The 20,728-nt window shown below is 45.5% G+C and overlaps 2 protein-coding genes across 4 annotated transcripts in view; one reads left to right on the forward strand and one right to left on the reverse strand.

The window, feature by feature from the left end:
• KCNIP1 (potassium voltage-gated channel interacting protein 1) overlaps positions 1-20,728 on the reverse strand; it is a 370,449-nt gene that overhangs the window by 331,167 nt on the left and 18,554 nt on the right. The window lies entirely within an intron of this gene.
• Positions 927-7,402, forward strand: KCNMB1 (potassium calcium-activated channel subfamily M regulatory beta subunit 1). Of its 3 annotated transcripts, none has more exons than XM_005024952.6 (5): positions 929-1,138; positions 4,305-4,417; positions 5,922-6,093; positions 6,545-6,740; positions 7,074-7,402. In XM_005024952.6, exons 3-5 carry the CDS (start codon positions 5,957-5,959, stop codon positions 7,341-7,343), a joined length of 603 nt encoding a protein of 200 aa, XP_005025009.1. In that variant the 5' UTR covers positions 929-1,138; positions 4,305-4,417; positions 5,922-5,956; the 3' UTR covers positions 7,344-7,402. The 3 variants fall into 3 exon arrangements, with proteins under 3 accessions (XP_005025008.1, XP_005025009.1, XP_005025010.1); XM_005024953.6 differs by having other exon boundaries at positions 4,342-4,417; XM_005024951.6 differs by lacking the exon at positions 4,305-4,417 and having other exon boundaries at positions 927-1,138.

Below are 20,728 nucleotides of genomic sequence, written 5' to 3' on the forward strand. Positions count from 1 at the left end.
AGGTCAGGAAGGTTCACTGCTGCTCATTATTTACTCTGGATACAGGAGATATCAGGATGTCCATTTGCTGCTTCCCGATGAACTAAAAAAGCCCCAAATGAGTGTGCATTTTAACTTCCTTGCTGGATTTCGCAGCAATGCTCCATTGGCAGCCACCCTGCAGGGACCCTTCCCTGGGCACAGGTGACACAGTGACACGTGCAGCCTGGCACTGCTTCACGGCATCCATCCACCAGCAGGCCCCAGCACTTCTCACCTTCCTGTGTGTTAATCACCAATACCTCCAGCAAGCGCCCTGCATCTTTGGGAACACAACCGAAGCCCGGGGTGAACTCCCGTGGCCCTACAGGAAGGAACAAGCCCAGCCCTGAAGCTTGCAGGGGATTTGTGCTCATTGCATCCCTGCTGCAGGTCTCATACAGCTTCAGAACAAGGAGGCAGACAACCTCCATGAGAAGAATGCGATACACACACACACCCACCCACACACATAAGCACACGGACATTCGCACAAGGCCCCTATCAGCTTTTCCCCTCCCATGCCGCACACTTCCCAGCTCCCCACTGCCCTTGTCCTGCCCTCCTGCCACCTTCCCCGGGACCCCAGGAGGGGCAGAGTGCTATAGAGCACAGCTTGGGAACTTCTGGAAAACATTTCCTAACACTTCCAGGCAGTTTTAAGTCAGTTCTTCCAATCTTACCCAAAGGACCCAATGGATTTCTAATCTAAAAGGCTGCACAAAAAGAGTAGGAGAGCAGTTGAAGACAAAGCCACAGGGATGTGGGACGTGTGGTAGAGGGTCCTGGTGCATGAGAAAGCTCGGTCCCTTCAGCTGGGGTTGGTTGCAGCATTGTAGTTTCCTGGTTTCAACAATTAATCTGAAAAAGGACAGCACTTTCATACCTTACCATGTATGGTTACAGCCAGCCTCACAATAGGGAACTCAGTGCCGAGTTCAGCCACAGCAATGCAAACCCAGAGAAGTACAGGAAAAAAAAACAAACTTGCAAACACCCCCAAAAATCCCTTTCAGCCTGAAGCTGCACGGCTTTGTCTCGCCCAGAAGAGGCCTTATACCTGGTCTGTCATGTAACAGAAGGGTTTCTCATCACAGAAAGCAGCATTTCATCAGAAACAGTAAGTATACTTTTAAAACAACTTTTTCCTTCTCAGCATGCAATAGCTTTGGTTTTTGAAAAGCAGTGGGAAACTGCAGAGGAAACCCACACAACTCTTCTGTAGCACACAGGCTAAGTTGTTCTCTCTTCCGTAACCGCATGCGATTTGATAGCTCTCCATAATTACTAGCAAAGGTAACGGTGGCATTTTCACAAACCCCGGTCTCAGGAGGCCACAGCCGCAGGGGATCTCCACTCCCAGGAGCTTTGTGGCTTCGGGTGCTCAGCACAGCCCCTAAGGGAGTGCTGCGGAGCGCTCCTCACACCTCTAGGGCAAGTGCGAGAGGAACCACCTGAACTGGGTGCTGCCTTCTCTGAAACCTCCTCAAACTGATTAATTTTGTACAGTCCAGTGCTACACAGAAACCCAGAGAGGTGCCCAGAAAGATTTCAGGAGTACTAAACTGAGCTTTTTATTTTTTTAGAAGAACCACCAGATTGAAAAGCTAACATTAAAAAATATGCAGTTTAAGATTATATTAAACAAAAAGCTAACTTAATTCACACTGGTGTCACATCAGGTAAACAGCTCTTAAAGCAAATGGACACTGTGTATTTCACAAAATGGATGTAATTGTATCATGTTATGCAGGCATAATACTGATTCTTCAGGTTTCCAAGACAGCTGCACAAGTATGCTGTAGAATCAGCTTTTCTGTGCACACTTTTCCTGAGGCACAGCATCCCCATGCAATATTGGTGGTCCCAGAGGTGCAGAACACACCTTAAGCGATGGGTCTCTTACTTTGCAGTGAGCAAAATCGGCGCTCTCAGGCCCCAGCCTCACTGGGAAAAATACAAACAAACAAAAAAAAAAAACCTGTTATCAGCAAGAAGTAGTTCTAAATGCTAAAAACAGGAGATGGGCAGGGAAGGAAGAACCAAGCACCAGTGTTATACAGTTCTGACTTCATTTCTGGGATGTAAGAAGTGTTTTTTAGGGTGTAAATGGTGGGGCAGGAGAAGACAAAAGGTTAAGGACAGGGCTGAAACAAATCCAAACTGCTAAAAACATCCACAGAAACAAATAAGCACACGCAACTGATGAGACTAATTCTATTAAGAGACACTAGTGAAAACACTAACTGCACAGCTTTGCCACAGCAAAATAACCAGTAACGAACTTATATTTTTAGGCCTAAAAGCTGCAGTTGCCTTGTGCTGATGTACTTGGCCAATACACTGGCAAAGCACACACTGTTCTTACACAGCCAGCAACACCAGCAGCTCATCTCATCTGCACGAGGTGCTCAGAGAATGAACCAGACAACCAAGGAGTTGGCACAATACGAGAAAGCAAATGGCAACTTGGTGTTCAGAGGCAGGGGAGGCCAAAGGGTTTGAGCCTGCTTGAAACCTCCCCTTGCTTTAGAGGCAGATGGCTTGCAGCACTGTTCTGAGCGTGAAGGGGCATCACTCGCTGCTCAACTGACAGCAGAAAAGTGCTCGCTGGCAACTCACCAGATGGTGCAGGATAAAACAGCTCAAACAAGTGACCATCTCCCTGTTAATATTTATTCCCACCTTACATTTGAGAGAAGGGTTCAGCACTTCCTTCTGCTTGAGGGAGAGGCAGCAGAGAGGCAGGCAGTCAGAGCCACAGTCCCCTGGCTACCTCTGCACCCAGGGGCATCCCAGAGCTCCCACCCGGAGGCCACAGCCCTGGCAGCTCCTCTGGAGCTGGAAGGAGGCAGGGGCTTCCCCCCGAGCCTCCCACACAGCTGCTGATCCGAGCAGGGGCCTCAGCTCCAGACCTGAGCAGATGGCATCCTTCGGATCAGCACCAGCAGCTGTCAGTGCCGTGATTATATGCTGGAATTGCACAGCTAATGTACTGTATAATTTAACGAGGCTGAGGGAGAAAGATTAGGGAGAAGGCACGTTCTGAAAAGATTTGGAGCTTCCATCTTCCCAGTAATTACGGATGCACCCTGCAATCTTCAGTGCAAAAGATACATTTATATTTGCTCTTGAAAGACAGACTGAAACCCCCGTTACGTGCTCCAGCATCTTCTAATTCAAATACGCTCACAGACGTCATGGGCCTAGCGAGGCTTCTGCAGTGCTTCAGTTCTCAAACACTGATGATGATGATTTTGTTTGAGGAAACATTGAGCTCTCTCAACACTCCTCCTACCATACAGTGATGGGGCTCAGAGGTGGAAGAGAATAATTTATGGTCAAAAAAATAAATAATTCACCTTCTGAACACTGAGGCAACTCCACATACACACCACGCACGTGCATGCAGGAGGCGAGTGTCCCGAGAACCAACACAAGCCAGGCTTTCAGCACAAGATAAGAAATCTGTACCCCAAAGGGAGTAAAAAACACACATGGGGTTTACTTCAGTAACTCTCCTGTGTTTTATTCCATGAATTTCCTCTGAAATAGCTCTGCACACAGACAGGGTAGTGCTACAGATTCTGCTGGGTTCCCCACGGCACTTCACAGCCCCAAGAGCTCTGCAGGCAGCACAGCACACACCTCGCTCCTCAGGACCACGCTCACAGCTCGCCTGGTCCAACAGCACCACAGCGGTGTCAGCACCTCTGATTTACACTGCCTCGAGACCCAGCCTATTGGGTTCGGTGTTTATAGAAGCACTCGGATATTTTTAGAGCAATCTTTGTTAACATTCTCTGCATAATTCATGTGCCCTTATTCTCTTGGGGCAGAGCAGGCATCTCAGGAGCTGGGCAAGAGCACCCAGTGCTGGGACAGGGAACAGCCCCGCGCCCTGTGCTGGGCAAACGCCTTCCCCTCCCCTGAACCACACACACACTTTCCCATCCAGGGGCTCTCTCATCTCGTAGAGGTGGTCGGGCAGTTTGAAATGACCAGGAAGGATGAGTGTAGTGGGACATCAGATATATCTGTGCCTGACATTCAAGCACACCAATGGGGCAATTACACCTCTTATTAATTCTTTGGCTACTAGCCCCATAGATCTTGTTTGCACATAACCTGGGGGCTGATGATCCCATACTCCTCACCGCCAGCAGGACAGCTAAGCAAACATCGTGACTCAGCTAAAACTTGGATATTGGCAGTGCCAGAGCACGGCAAGTTCTCCTCAAGTCATCCTGGCAGTACCAATTCTTCACTTGTTCCTTTTCCAACAGGACTGATTAACAATTAATCATCCTCACTGCTTGGCAGGATTTCTGGCCAACACAGCAGGCTGTCAGGTGCCCATCACCAGCTCCCCGCTGTGGCAGGAGGAACCGGAGCTCAGGTATTGTCTGGCGTCATAGCCTGTGACATTCCTCCCCTCTGTTCTGCCCCTGCCCAAGTTGCACAGGAGGCAAAGGCACGCACTGTGGCTTAACACCAAGGAGACGCTGTGCTGTACAACGGCCCAATATTGTGAACACTGAAAATTCATAGTGGACCTTGAGATTTTACTTATGGCGGAATTAAATATGGACTGGGCCCAAATTCACTATTCCAATAGCAACACTTTTTGTTCCCAGTGACACCTCAGGACAACCTTGTCACGTCGATATTATGTACTTGCAACTCAATGTATAAAAAAACACCCCTGGAGCTGAAATCCTGAAAATGCACCAATTACTGCATGAAGCTGTGCACCACGGTTCTGCACATGAGAACAGGACTGAAACCTGTTGTGGAATACGTGTAACAGTTTCCCTTTCTCCTCCTAACATTTCACTTCTTCACACCTCCCTCTCCCCCCCAACAAAACCCCACACACTCATCTTGTCAGTCTCTTTCATTTTCCCTACCTATGCCTTGCAAAGTGTTTTTATTAAAAAAAAAAAAAAAAAAAAAAAAGCTACAAAACTTTAGTTACAGCTGTCAGCATGACATAGGTCCTGGAGATAGGTAGGACATAACAATCCTAGAGTTCAACCCATTCGTAAGTCCTATACATCAGTTGCAGTGATTTAATAGGATATGGATTCACAGCAAGTATTTTCAGGACCTATCCAGCAATGTAAAAATGACCGTGTTGATGCTTTGATGTTTTCCCAAGGGAGCAGCCCAGGAGCTCCCCAGTGCGCCACCATCACAGCAGGGTTTCCACACATCCACAAACAGCAGCAGCAGCTGTGCCCCCATGCCTGTGGTGGACAGCAGCACTTGTAATGCTGTGTTCCCTGGTCCTGGGCACCTGGGCGGTGCCATCAGACCACTTGTGTCAAGAAAAAAAAAAAAAAAAAAAAAAGCTTTTCTCCACTATCTGGTTGGATAGCAAGTTTTAAGCAGCCCCAAATGGACAAGGCCAAACAATAGACACCAGAAAGAAGTTTTTAACTACTTCAACTCTCTCGGAATGAACAAACCATGTTCTGGACTCATACTGAAGACAGAGTAGGATTCAACTGCGGGAGGATTCTCCCTTCATGCAGCCTCCACCAATACACAACACAGCACCTCTTACTTCAGAGAAGCAGAAGCATAAACCAGCCCAAATCAAGGCTGAGGGCAACTGAGCTGTTAAAACTCTTCCCTGAAATTAATGGGGTTTTCCAACCCAACCTTCTAGCCTTCCTTCCCTGCTCCCTCATCCCCTGCTTTATTAAACAGTATATGATAAATATCAGAAAGTAAAAAAGAAATTGACTTGTAACAACACCAAAAGAAGCATTTTTGCAAGTTCTGGGTTGTGCAAAAATGGGATATGTCAGGGATATTTCAGAAAGTTCTTATTCAACTGCGTTATCTGTAGCCAATCCTAATAATGATTTGCCCTTGTTTCTTTTCTTAAAAACTAGGACTGGAGACACTTCAGGTTTCAGAGCAGTAAGTCATGTTGGGAAAAAAGTTGGTGACCGCACAGAAGCGAGGGGAGACGAGAGCCCTGTGCCTAGGGCTGGGGATGGTCGCATGCTCCATGATGATGTACTTCTTCATTGGGATCACCATTGTGCCATTCTACACTAAAAGGTAGTAAGTCACTTGATCGTGAACACAAGGCCAATTCTTTTTTGCTGTCTGCAAATATAATTATTAAAACAGTGCCAAAAATTATGTTAGCACACTCTGCAATGAATAAACATTATAGTCTTGGTGAGCTCACAAGAATGGAAGATGGAAGAGAAGAGCAGAGTGAGACAATAAAAGAGGCACGAACCTTTCCTACTTTCAGACCCTCACTTTCTAATAGAATGCCCAACAAACAACTGTACAGACTCCTGCATGGCTGCCCTGTTGCAGCCCTTCTCCAGGGCAGCCATCAGTTTGGGGTGGGCAGAGCTCACCACACGGGGGCTGAGCAGCCCCAAACGCTGCCGGTGCCAACTCATGGCTGGCCCCTACAGACACACCTCCAGCACACGACCCACAATAGGTGCTGCCAAAGCATTTCAAAGCAATACCTTTTGTTTTGTCTTTGTAGTGTTTGGACAACAGAAACTGTGTGCAAGGTGCTCAGAGCCACCATCGAGGACAAAGACCCCTGCCTAAACAGCAAGGGCTCAGAGGATGAGGGTGCCACTCACTATCCTTGTCTCCAGGTGTGGGTTAATCTGACAGCTTCGGGACAGGAGGTCATGCTCTATCAGACTGAAGACACGCTGGAAAGAAACCCTAAGGTACTGGAGCACGTTCCCTTATCACCCCCAGCTGCTATCCAGCACCTCCCGCAGCTGCAGTTTAACTTTGAGCACATATGCGGTATTGGTTGCCACTAACATCACTCAAACCTGCAAGTCTGCAGGTCCGGGATACAGACACACTGGCAGACAGCGGGGAAGCAGGGCAAAGGGGTTATGGACACAGGCAGGCCAAGACCACCTTTGGGGATGCTAGCCAAGCTGCAGAAAATTTTTTCAGCACTAGCATGCTTGTTTTACCCCATGTGACTTTACTGCAAACCCTGTGTCAGAGCATCCATTACAACAAAGCGTTTTGATTTCTTATTCCAGTGCTCCTACGTGCCAGGCAACTCTGAGAACCCCAAAGATGTTCAAGCACGAATAGAAACCATTGCAAACAATTTCAAGAAATACCAGACTTTCCCGTGCTACTATGACCCTGGAGGAACACAGACCAATGTCATTTTGAGCAGAATTTACCCCCCCAGAGGTCTCCTCTTCACTTTCCTTTGGCCTACGCTCATGTTCACTGGTGGATGTCTGATTATCATCCTAGTAAAGATCAGCCAGTATGTTTCTGTTCTTTCTGCTTGGCAGTAGAAAATAAATATCTAGCTCAGACTGTTGCTAGATATTAAAGTGCCTTTGTTCTGTCCGTCTCTACTTGCAGTTTGTGACTGTTCAATATTGCAGGTGTCAATAGAAGGGCAGGCAGCCTCCAAAAACTGAATGATGCTCACCGTGGATTCCTGCCTAGCACAATGATACTTTATGTTAAAGACGTGTTTGTTTCTAGCACCCAGACTCTTAGTAATGCTCCGATGCACATATAGACATGTTTCCTCTTCACAGAAAATAGCTTCCAGCCAATTTCTGAATTGCTGCCAGACACGGGAGGAACACAAGCTGCATCCTGCCTGCCGTATTTGCCTGGCACTTGGGTCACCACAAACACAAGCTGTGGGATCAGACAGTTCACGAACTAGGCAGTAGCTATCACTTACACGAACATTTCAGGCACAGATACAAATTTAAATTCATGACTCTGTGGTTGGAAAAAAAAGTTACTGTCATTAATGTGCTCCAATTTCTCTATTGCTTATTGTTAAGAAACACCACAAAGAAGGGCTGATGTTAACCCATTATGTGCATTTTACAACATTATTATGGGAACTGGGTTCTGTATTATCAGAACTCGCTTTTCACTGTGATCAGCAATTCGAAATGAGAGCAGGATGGTACAAAAGAGCAATTAACGTCAGCAATGCTCATTCAACACTTGGAATATGAATGGTTATCTACTAGAAATCTCCACAGGGAAAAAATGACCCGCTCTTCAAGATTGAGACTTAAAGAGTGGGAGTGTGCATTATAAAAACGTCACATAGAGGACGAAAATTATCTCCACAACAAGGAGGAAAGCACATGCCCATACAACACCATGGTGAAATGCATTTATAGCACTGTGTGTGTGCAACTCTGATCTTTCTCATTTGGGAGAGCAGCAGAGCAACTTACACATGTACAGGTGTTTTGAGTGACCAAAGCGTTCACCAGCGAGGTTGGAAGGGGAAGAGATCCTGCCCTGTCAGTCCACCTGAAGCTGAGGCAAGAGTATGGCAAATGCTTGAAAAAAATCTAGCAAACAAACAGGAAAGACAGGTGTTAAAGCTGATGTGCTGGTCTGGTACAAATGGAGGTGAACAAACTCACTGTAAAGAGATGGAGAGATTTATATAACAGGTTCTTCCACAGCTTTACTCCAAAACTCCTTTTCAGCAGCTAAAAAGTCTCCTCCATCTGCCAACTAGAAGGTGCTCATGTCTCCTCTACACTCGCTCAGCACAGCCCCTGCCCCAGCTTGTTGCCCTCCCCGCTGGCTGGTGCAGAATGAAGGCTGGATGCTGCTGTTCCCGGCAGTGGTCCCTGTGCCCCGTGTCCCCAGGGTCCTGGGGGCTCTGTGATGCTCAGGAGGTGATGACTTGTCTCCGAGCAGCCGGTGCTCCTGATCTCACCGAGCTCAGTGGGAAGAGCAACAGCATGGAGCTGCAGCTCCCACCTGGGAGCCCCATCCTCCTCCTGTGCCCGTGGCCTCCCCTGACAGCACCAGGGGAAAATCCAGAGTGCAAGCCATGTTTCCAGATCTACCCCTTCCAAAAATAAAGCTATTACATGAAAATATTTATTTTCCTCCTATGTGTACACACTGCAAGAACGTGATGAAAAATATCGCACAAAGAACCACCCTCACTTCTTCCTTCAGTCAGGTGCCAAGTCCTGTTTGGGCAGGAGATGCTCTGAGAACAGCTGTGCAGGGGAAAAACACACCAATTTGGAAACTCCAAATCTATATGAAAAGGAGGGATTTTGATGCAGGAAGGCAAAAACTCTAATGCAGAAAAAAAGCAAGATACATAGGCATACAAGCACTGCAAAAGCCTCCTCTTATTTTTAAGTAACACATCACCCATGCACAGCTCTGCTTCACGAGAAGCAGTCAGGGAGCCTTTACCTTCACGTGTTCTCAGAGCAGAAAAGTATTTTAGCAGTGTGCCAGGTTACTGAATTACTCTGGATTTTTTTTGTAAACATCTTCCTATTCGTTGTCCATCTGCTGAGTTGTAACTCACTAGAGTGAATTTTGAGAGAACTCTATAAGCCTCCTACAGCAGCACGCAAGGAAGCTCTAAACCCTTTAGGTTTTGCTTTAATGTTACTGGATTACACTGCCGAGTCTGCAATAGATCTGATGGGAAAAAATAAAAAGCTATTCTGAGAGGCAACAAAACACCTCCTGTGAAGTGCCTCAGTCCAAGATGGGAGCAGGGCCTGGTCCCAAGGGATGGCTGTGCACCACAAAACCTGCACAGACCTGCTTACTGCCCTTCGCCCACTGTGTGAATGCTGCTTCCGACAGAGGCTCACAGCACCTGAGCCACCACGGTAATTGCGAGTATCTCAGAGGTTCTTCAGAAACTCAGGAGCACAAGGGGGACGTGAAAGGAGCCAGTGAGCAAACAGCAGTTTTCTTTTTACCCCCCTCCAGTAACTGTGAACTGTAAAAATGCTGTGAAAGCACTTGTGGGTTTTGTGGGGGTGTTTTTAGTTCTCCTGGAGCAAGGTTTCTTTTACAGCACCTCTGTAAGGCTTAAGTGTCAGCTTTGATAAATACAGTTTGTACTGGGGAGTTGCTAAATTAGATGTTTTTTCTCCTTGTTGACCCCAATTCTCCAAACCTTAAGAGTATTAATAAAGGAAAAGGAAAAAAGCTAGTGAAAACCAGATAAAGAGAGGTGAGTACTCAACTTCCAAGTAGAGTAGCCAAGGAAACACAGATTAAACGAAGTGGCAATTTATTATTGTGCTCTATTTGAACAAGTAGCAATTAAAAAAAAAAAAAAGCATGTCAAAGTTGAAGGACTGACAAGCTGTTCTTTCAAAGCTTCCTAAAAATATCCATACACCTCTTAAACAAATACAAGTAGTCTCATTACACCCAACACTTCAGTCCCTAGAGGTGTCTTATGACACACGCAGAGAAATTAAGCTGTCACACAGAAAAACATTCACACACTGCCATACCCAGACCAGCACAGGTATGTTCCTTTTCCCTTTGATCACATGCCTCTATCTATAATCAAGCCAAAGATCTCGTTTTATTTGTTCTCCCCTCACACAAAAGCAGAAACACTTCTCCTGTGAAGCATCAGGTACCTGAAGATATACATTACAAGAAGCTTTAAAGCAGCCACATTATAAACATATATATCTTACTGTTACTTTATTTAGATAAAATGGGATTAATACTGTTGTATTTGATGTTGGTGTATCTACATGCCTGTGTCAGTAGATCTCAAAAAAGGAAGGACCAGAAGGACTGAGCACACTGACTAACACAGACTACTGGTCACCTAATGCTAATTTTGCTTGTTGAAATGGGTTTTGATAGAAGCTCGGAACACTACCCAGAACATCCATCAATAAAATAAAAATAATTACTCAAACCTATGAAATGAGAAAAATCAAAATCCGTTTGACTGATTATCTCCAAAGGAACACAAATAATACACTTCTACACAGCAAGGTGGTTCAAAGCCACAACAGAAGTCATGAAGGCTGTTTAGATCCCTCAGCGCTCGTGCAGGTGACAGAGTGGCTGTCAGAGCATGAACTAAGGCCCTGGAGCCGAGCTGCAATGCACCTGCCTGCTTCCAGAGGGTCTCCCCTCGCTTCCAAGATGCTTCTGGAGTGAGGTCCCCTCTAGGCTGGCTGTTGCTGTACCTCAGGATGCGTGGGACTACCTGCAGAGAGCTCCTCAGCTCAAACCTTGCCTGTCTTCTTCCCCACACAGAGTTTGTGGCGGTACAGTTTTAGACCTCCATCAATGAGAAATATGAACACGGCTGAAGAGCTGAACAGAGCACCAGGTCATCTGTAATTTCTCAGAGGGCACAGAAGAAGGGAAGCACCAGCCTAATGAACCACGGTTTAAGTTAGAACACTTTCTGTCTGTGCAGCCTGACTGCCCTATACAAGTTTTACACTCATCCTGCTGGTTTCTGGAGATGACCGTATGCCATTGATTCAAAGATCGAAGCCAAAATTCCTTTAAGTGGTATATTCTTTATTGCAGCGCTGGATGCACGGGGGATCTCTCCACCTATGGTGCATACCCAAAGCGGAAAGCAGTCTTGACTTTATACAATCAATCTATCAATATTCTACAAGTGCCTATACATATTCATTACCTGTCCCCACCTTCCCTCGCTTCTCATGCTAATTAGCCTTTTGGCACCTAGCGCCTGTGTAGAGCCTCCCAAGAATTGTGGGCAGGGGTCTTTGGGAGGAAGACCCCAAGTCTTCCTCACAGTGTACTTTTCACCTTTGGTCAGGAATCTGCTGAGTTGGCAGGTTTCTTAATTGCAAGAGCTGGCTGTTGCTAATTCTTCTGTTTGTTGTATCTTTATCATGATTTCCAATGTCCAGTTTCAAGATTTATAGTCCTTACATTTGTTTCTCTTTCCATCTGCCACTTCCTTATCATGAGCTCCAGTGACTTGTTTCGAAATATACAGTCCTTGTCTGGGGATTGTCCTTGCCTCCCCAATACCTCCTTAATATTGTCCTTGCCTCCCCAATGCCTCCTTAATCACCATACCTCTGGTACACAAGGTGCAACACCAAAGTCCTGTTCAAAAATGCAATAGACCTGGGGGCTCCAGACTGTCTACAGCCAAGTCTAAACAGAATGCATGTATTTAATTCATTAATTACAGGCTAAATCAGTCACTAGTAATGCTAGACAACCAATTGTAGCCCAAATCTCATTCTCTGGCAAGGACCACCATTATCCCTCATAGCCGAAGTAGACAAATGATCTCTCTGTAGCAAAGACAGCAGTTATTTCCATGAGGAATATTATAATCCACAAAAAGCAGGTCTTTCAGTTTTTCTAGGCAGATTGTCAGATGCAGGACAAATAAACGAGTATAAATGCAAATCAGTTGGACACTCACGTAGCTTCCAAGTTCCAAAGGTGTTCTTTAAGTGTTTCTACTAAGTAAAAACCAAACCACGAGGTGACTGCTGCAGAAAGCACAGCGGCACACCAGTGGCTGCTCCACTCTGCCAGCAGGTTACAACAGTGTAGGCTTCCCAGCTCCACCTACAGGTAGGACACTACACTGAAGCAGGGTAGGGGGAGATGTCCTACACTGCCACCAGAAGATTTAGCCTTCCTTTCTGCAGATATTAATTTGAGAAGTCTCCGTTGTTCCTTTTATAGCTGCTGATGTTTCTTTCCCTCTATAGCTACCGAAATAGTTCTTTATGCCTCACTAGTGGACAGGAAATAATTCATTGCTTTCCTGATGGCTTTCAGCAGAGCAACGAGGTGGCACTAACGTACAGAACATTTGAAGGTGTTTAAATAAGTTACAGTCAAACAAGTTACCTGAACTGGAATACCTTTTGATTCCCTCTTCAGAAATACCACGTTAACATGGAGCCTCGTCACTCTGAAAGCACATTCAAGTACTTCCCCACACCTCAGGCAAACAGTTGGTGGCTCTTTATGACCTGGTAAAAGCACTGCCTAACCTTGGATTCTTGCCCAAAGAACCCCAGGCAGGCAGATGATTTAGACTGGAAGAATCAAGTCATCCTGACAGAAATGGGTTTGTCAGCCTATGGTGCTGTGCCCTTGCCTGCATCCCAGAAGCGTTCCCAGCTCCCCAGTGTTCTTGCTGTGTGCTGCAGGGCTGGCCAGAGAACCAAGTACCACTGCTCGCCCTACTGCAACCGCTCCTGGCAGCGTCTGTCCTGGAAAGCCCCAGCAGGGCTGCACTCCAGTCTTCTCCCAAGCAGAATACGCTGCCAGCATCCCTCAGGTAAATGCTCAGCACAGGCTTAAGAAGCTATTTGTCCAAGGTGCGTTCCTCTGAAGTTACCATCCGGTGAGGTACTTCTGCATTTCCTGAGGTGACAGTTCTTTAAGCATGTCCTACTGTCTGCACGTGAAGTGTAGGACCCGTTGGCTTGGTCTTGGCATAGCCACATGTGTGAGCAGAGAGGCTCTGCCTCTGCAGATGAGGAAAGAAGTGAATTGACTTGGCTGTGACCACATCCATAAGCTGCTCAAGGCTGGGGCTCTGCAGGCAGCTTCCTGAGGCACCAGCTCAGGACAAGCCATCCCATTTCCACCACAGTGATGAGAAATAAGTGTCAATAGTGCTGTTAGTGCTGATTTCAGCAGAAGCATCAGATGTTTAATTGACTCAGCCGCAGCAGCAGCTTCAAGCCAGGGCTGCTGAATGACACCTCATTTTTACCTTAGTCCAAGCAGGCACTGCATGCAGATGATCAAATTCCAGACTGTCACATCACCTCTCTGAAGTCACATAGCAAATTGCATTCAAAAAGCCACAAAAACTTTTTAGTAGCTAAAAGAGGTTGCTTGGCCAGGGCACAGAGAAGCCTGCAAACACAAGGGAGATGACAGAAACACACAGATCACATTGAACTCATGTGGCAGACCAATACTGAGAACAGGATTTAAAGCTGTAGTCTAAGAACTGTTGGGACAATACCACACCAGTAGTCTCACCAGTGAGGGTTAAGGTAGGAGGTGAAGGTAATGCAGCACTTCCACCCCTGCACTCCAACCTCAGAAATCCATCCACATGGACGTAAAGAAGCATAAAGCTGTCACAATAGAAAAACCTTTTTTTTTTAAAAAAAAAAAAAAGTAAGAAAACAACCCCAAAAAATCCTGCTACTACTTCGCAGCTATTTGTAGATGACTGTTGTAGGAATAGACAAGCTTGGAAAGTTTAAAGCAAGTTGGTTCTTAAAGCAAGTTGCTGGTGTTCTTCCCCCTTCTTCCCCCCTCCCACCCAAGGGGAAAAAAGGGAAAAAAGGGAGCCTTCCAGGCAAGGTGAACCCTAAACACACACATCTCGTCACATCCTAGACATTCCCAGCCCCGTTGGTAAAAGTAATCTGCAGGCCACCAGGAGGGAGCTGCAGCCGGCTGCAAGCGAGGCACTGCTGACAGCAGCTGCGAGCTCCATGCCTTACGCACCAGGGGATTCAAATCCCAGCTTGTGCCAGCCGCGTGTGGGGCTGTCAGCATTGAGCACCTCATAACTGAGGATCCTATGGTACCCAGACGTTCAAAAAAAAAATAAAATAAAATAATAATAATAATAGAGGAGCTCCTTCCAGGAAGTCTGGGGCCCAGCTGGTTCTTAAATGGAAAAGCACAATTTTTATTATTTTTTTAAAATTATGAATAAAAGCTACAGTAGCTGTTTTGGAACACGATTAACAACATGCTTCTTCCATTACTTTATGTTCTGAAGATCAGCACTGCTTAGGTTCACATTGGTACAGAATTTATCTATATGGAAATGCAGCAAATCATCCAACCAGGTGACATTTAAAGACTCTCAGACAGCATCCAGAGCGTGCATCTTATACAGCCTTAAAATATCAGGACTATACAAAGGTAGCATAAAAAATTTAAATGTAAAGACAAGCTGATGACACTTCATGATCCCAAATTAATATGCATAAGTATATTGCTGTACATAGAGGTTACGAAAAATATTTCTCAGAGGATAAAAATGAATTAAAAGACAGAAGAAAAAACAGCTCAAGCATAGTTCTGTTGCCCGTCTTCTCAACCCAACTCAATTCCACGTCAAAATCAGCCACTGGCTCCTGACTTTATTGAAAGTAGCACAGTTTAAAGAAAAAACAAAAGCCCTACCAGAACAAAACAAACACTGAAATACACCACACACCTCACCAAATGTTCTACATGACCAGTGCCAAACTAGGAAGAACATTAAGAAAGGGATAAAAAGCATAAGACCAAATTTATCACTGCTGAACTAATCAGATAAAAACACTTCAGGAAGCTAAGGGTAAGAGCTCAGACATCACCAGCCAAAGGAGAGACAAAGTGTAACCCCTCTCCTGTAACGCTGATAATTTTTACGCACTACTGCATGAAATATTAGCACTTAATTCTATGAACGTGTACAGAGCTGTGATATTCCAAATGCCAATTTCTGTCAATTTACCTTGCCAACTGTAGAAACGCAGTGTCTCCAGGTGCACGTACCTGCCCAGAGCAGTAAATCACCAGATCCAGCTTCTATTAGTACTGGGTGACACAGGGAAAATGGAATTTTTAAATGGATTTTTAACAGCAATGTCAACAGTGTGGTATATCCTAACTTGGGTTATGAAGTGTCAGGTACAGTCATTTCAAAACAAAGCCTCACTAATAAAGAAAGAAGCACCGCACCGACTGCTTCCAACATCCCCACCAGGGAAGTTTTGCTAATGAAAGCACAAATGGGTTTTAACTTCCAAAGTTCATTTCTCTGCCCCACATCATAGATACGGTTGATTTTGCTCAGTTTCCCCCATTCTCTACCCATTGTCAGAAGTATTTTCTAACAGCTATAAGGTCACGCAGATTTTAAATTAAGTTATCTGACTTAGCTAACATTTTTAGCCCTTGTTGCCATCTTGCTTCTCTTACCTCGTGGCAATTAATGGTGGGAACAACCAGCCACAATTAGCTGGGTTGTGGAGGCTAAAGGAAGAATCAGCCATCGCTTCAGCCCTGAGCCACTCAGTGTTTATCTTCCTCGCCCTCCATCTCTCTCATTTGCAGCATATTTTTAGAATCTTTTATTGCATCTCTTAAGTCCATTGCTAGTTGTAATAACTCATTTTGCTCCTTGGCCTTTCTGATTTTATCCCTACATGCTTCCACTGCTCTATCTGTATTCATCCCTTAGAGTGCTTATCTTCTTGCACAATCAGGATCATCGCCTGCCCTTTCCAGCACCAAGCAGCTTTCATATATCATCTTCCCGGGAGGCTCTGCAGCCCAGCTTCCCAGACCTGCTGCAATCTCTTCTTGGTGCCCACTGACCCAACCTGCTGTTTTCCCCTTTCTTCATATACGACTGTGATCCCTGTCATTTAACTGCCTTCACCTGAAACTGCCACCTTTCCTCAGCCCACTCTGAGATTATGCAGCTCTGAATAAAGAAAAATCAAAATTCAGTTCACTAATAAATTCTTCACCTTTGTTTTACCTATGCATAGTATTATCCAGCATACCATAATATTTAATCCACTGCATAACTGATAGAATTATAACAAGCCATTTATTGCCCTTAATCTGTTTATGGCCAGTACAAACATTGACATTTGATGAAGATAAAACAGGAAAACACACCCCAACAAACCATATATTTCAGGGATATCAAAAGGAGCTACAGACACTGCAATCCAGCAAAAGAAAGTCTTTTCTTAATGAGAAAACCCCTATTAACTGCCTATTCAGCTGATAACAGGGGACTTCTCTGCAGACTGATCCCCAGCCCTCAAGATCCAGCTAGTGTTCAACTACAACAGCAACTTTTGACTCCCTTGCCTGTACACAAATTAATAGATACAATATTTGGGGTTTGAATATGGTAAAAGAGTGTTCAGACGTTGCCATTGAATATTGCCAGTAGCAATCCTCCAGCATACCAGCATGTTCACACAGATTACACACACACCTACCACCCAAACATCTCTGCACTTCTCACCGTGCAGCTACAAGCAAAAAGGAAAAAATAAAAAACACAAAAAACAACAGCTTTTCTGGCAGAAGTTACAAGCAGGCCATAAAACAAATTTGATTTAAGTAATATTAATTTGCTCTCCAGGACCATTAAAAGTATGAACATGTCTGAAGAGATAAGCAGAAGGTACGCCGAGTTTTCATTTCAGATTGGAGAGTATAGCCTGCATATCAATACTTCTTGTTAATCAGGAAATGGTGGGATTTCTTTGCTGTTTGTGTGCAGCTGTGGCAGAAACAGATGGGCGTCTCACCTTGCTTAAGCAGGGATGCAGCACTGGGCATATCTTTTTTGCTACACTTATTTTCTTCTTTCTGCTCCAATTTATCTTCCCCTTCCATGGGGTATGCTTTTGTAGTGATTTCTTTTTCTGTTCTCCACTTGCTGGAGACTTATTTTCCTCACTTCAATGACTTCCCTCCTGCACAACCACTTTCATAAGGAAGCTCAGCCTATAAATTCCAAAGGAAGATACCTACAATGTCATTCAACTATATGCTTAGAGAATAGTTCAACAAAGGCTCTACGCAAAGAAAAACCACTGTGACAGAAGTGTGTTTCACATGACCATTCTTTGTGGAACTTGGTAGAAATGTATTCCTTACCAAATCTACTGCAGCTTTGCCTCTCTGACCTTTCATTCTTCATCAAAAATACTTTGTTTTGAGATGGCAGTCTCAGTCTGTCTTGAAAACCACGAGTCCAAATCAAGTTGAAGTCCCTTTTGTGCTGAATTCAGAGGATGAGAAATACAAGTCTGTTTTTATAGCTATCACCACACCACCATTTTAAGAAGAGAAGCACCTTGCTCCAATTCACTTTTGAATACATCACTGCTGAATCCCAGCAAAATGACCCTCTAACACCATACTTAACAGGAGGAAGTCAACTGTGTGTCAGCATACCAACGCAGCCTCGGGGCATACTTTTAGGATTGGTTTTCTACTGCAGCTCTGGCCATTTCCCTTGCTCTCTCCCCACCCAAAAAGAACACAAGTACTGTACCTGCTGCATCTATAATGAGACTAATCAACCCATCAAATTAAAACTCACGTCTCATTTAAGCCAACTTGGATACCTGTCATTAATCACGGCTACTTGCATGTTAAATCTCAACTTCAGTCTCTAATCTTCTCTGCATTGTCAGTGTAGTGTCATTTAAAACATGGTATTGCTGCGTGGGTTTAATTCTTCAGTGTAATACATCTTCTGACAAGTATTTATAGACAAGGATCATGGAAACAAAGAATGAAAATCCTATGCAATACCATCAGGGCAAAGACGGATTACACAACACGCAAAAACAGACACAAAGCATCCCAAACTTGGCTTTTCTAAGCAAATACTAGATATACTTTATGTCTGGGTAGAAAAGTGATGATAAACCTCTTCCTTCATAATATAAGCCATAACATAACATTTTCACCATCTATTTTTCAATCCCATTGGACTTGCAGATTGGTCCTCCACTCAAGAAACTGAAGCTTCTCCCAGAACAACCAACTGCTTGACTGTTTTGCAACTTGCATTTCTTAAATACTGCCAGATAACTCACCTGAGCATATACTGCTCTTGGGGATTGAGAGGTCTTGGCTTGAGAGTCAGTTCTTACCTAACCCAAAGCAAGGAGTCAGTAAGCACACTGGCACTCAGTCAGGCTGCCAAGTCACCTCCAGTCATGAAAAGAACCTTAAAATGCTCAAGTATCTCAGCAGGCTCAGTTACCTACCCCAAGCACCTGAAGGCCTGATGGCTAGAGTGCTCTGCGGGCTGCAGCAATGTGACCCAGCACCTTGGCCTGAGGGGACAGACCCACACCGCCCCTCTGCCAGCAACAATCCCCTCTGATGCAGCCTCTGGCCCTTGCTGGCATAGGCAGTGTTTCCTTATCAAGCGATAAGGAAGTAAATGAGCAGGTTTGGGCATGGATTTTTACACACCTCCTGCCACTACCAACCAGGTATGTTCCAAATAGCTTGGGCTTCCTGCTTGCACACAGGCCATCACCTCTGCCCCGAAGGTGGCTTCATTAGGGAAGTAAGGACCTGCTGATCTCTCTTTTCCAATCGCCAAGATCTCAATTAGTTTAAATTAGCAGAAGACATCATTTATTATTAATCAAATAGATGACAAGGAGAAGGTAATCAATCTAGCCCTTTGGAGGAGCCAAGGCTTGATTCAGACGTGAGTCAGCTGCCTTCCCACGGCTGTGCTCCAGCAGCAGGCTCCCTCAGATACACACGGGTGCTGTACAGAGCCCCGTACTGAACAGGCAGCCATTAGCCCTCATTTCTCAAATCTGTTCCTGCTGGCTGCTATCTTGTGCCATTTACTACTTAATTCATTCTGAAAAGCAGCGTGTAACAAGCTGTGCTGACATGTATTTATTGGGTGCTTGTTGCAGCACAAGTGCTGTTAGATGGCTTGCTACACACCAAACTTTTCACCATCAAGTATTTCCATCCTGCACTGAGTTCAAAGCCTTCAGCTCTCATCTCTATGTCTGTACAATGTATATTACATGTACAGTGCAACATAGTCTTGTTCTGATACAAGGTAAATTTGGTAGAAAATGTATTGCTGCAGACTGAAGTTTAGGACACATTCTCACACTGTTTTAAGCATTTTCAAAACAGAACCATATGGAAATAGGACTTAGAATCATAGAATATCCTGAGTTGGAAGGGACCCTTAAGGATCATCAAGTCCAACTCTTGACACCGCATAGGTCTACCCAAGTTCAGACCATGTGACTAAGTGCACAGTCCAATCTCTTCTTAAATTCAGACAGGCTCGGTGCAGTGACCACTTCCCTGGGGAGCCTGTTCCAGTGTGCAACCACTCTCTCTGTGAAGAACCCCTTCCTGATGTCAAGCCTAAACTTCCCCTGCCTCAGCTTAACCCCGTTCCCGCGGGTCCTGTCGCTGGTGTTAATGGAGAAAAGGTCTCCTGCCTCTCGACACCCCCTTACGAGGAAGTTGTAGACTGCGATGAGGTCTCCCCTCAGCCTCCTCTTCTCCAGGCTGAACAGGCCCAGTGCCCTCAGCCGTTCCTCGTACGTCTTCCCCTCCAGGCCTTTCACCATCTTCGTAGCCCTCCTCTGGACACTCTCCAACAGTTTCATGTCCTTTTTATACTGTGGTGCCCAGAACTGCACACAGTACTCGAGGTGAGGCCGCACCAGCGCAGAGTAGAGCGGGACAATCACCTCCCTTGACCTACTAGCGATGCCGTGCTTGATGCACCCCAGGACACGGTTGGCCCTCCTGGCTGCCAGGGCACACTGCCGGCTCATATTCAACTTGTTGTCTACCACGACCCCCAGATCCCTCTCTTCTAGGCTGCTCTCCAGCGTCTCATCGCCCAGTCTGTACGTGCAGCCAGGGTTTCCCCGTCCCAGGTGCAGGACCCGGCACTTGCTCTTATTGAACTTCATGCGGTTGGCGATCGCCCAGCTCTCCAACCTATCCAGATCCCTCTGCAAGGCCTTTCCACCCTCATTCGAGTCCACAACTCCTCCAAGTTTGGTGTCATCAGCAAACTTGCTCAAAATGCCTTCTATTCCTACATCCAGATCGTTTATAAAAATATTGAAAAGTACCGGCCCTAAAATGGAGCCTTGAGGGACCCCACTGGTGACCGCCCGCCAGCCTGACGCAGCCCCATTCACCATAACCCTTTGGGCCCTGCCCGTTAGCCAATTGCTCACCCATCGTATGATGTTTTTATTTAGCTGTATGCTGGACATTTTGTCCAGTAGGATCCTATGGGAAACCGTGTCAAAAGCCTTGCTGAAGTCCAAAAAAATCACATCAGCTGGTTTCCCTT

The sequence above is a fragment of the Anas platyrhynchos genome, chromosome 14 (assembly GCF_047663525.1).
Source record: "Anas platyrhynchos isolate ZD024472 breed Pekin duck chromosome 14, IASCAAS_PekinDuck_T2T, whole genome shotgun sequence".
Lineage (NCBI taxonomy): Eukaryota > Metazoa > Chordata > Aves > Anseriformes > Anatidae > Anas > Anas platyrhynchos.

What these genes read in the sequence shown, in the direction of transcription:
- KCNMB1 (XM_005024951.6), top strand. Translation starts at nt 5,957, where the DNA reads ATGTTGGGAAAAAAGTTGGTGACCGCACAGAAGCGAGGGGAGACGAGA. An exon ending in GTGCCATTCTACACTAAAAG is followed by an intron (nt 6,094 to 6,544) that starts GTAGTAAGTCAC and finishes TTGTCTTTGTAG; the next exon opens with TGTTTGGACAACAGAAACTG. An exon ending in CGCTGGAAAGAAACCCTAAG is followed by an intron (nt 6,741 to 7,073) that starts GTACTGGAGCAC and finishes TTCTTATTCCAG; the next exon opens with TGCTCCTACGTGCCAGGCAA.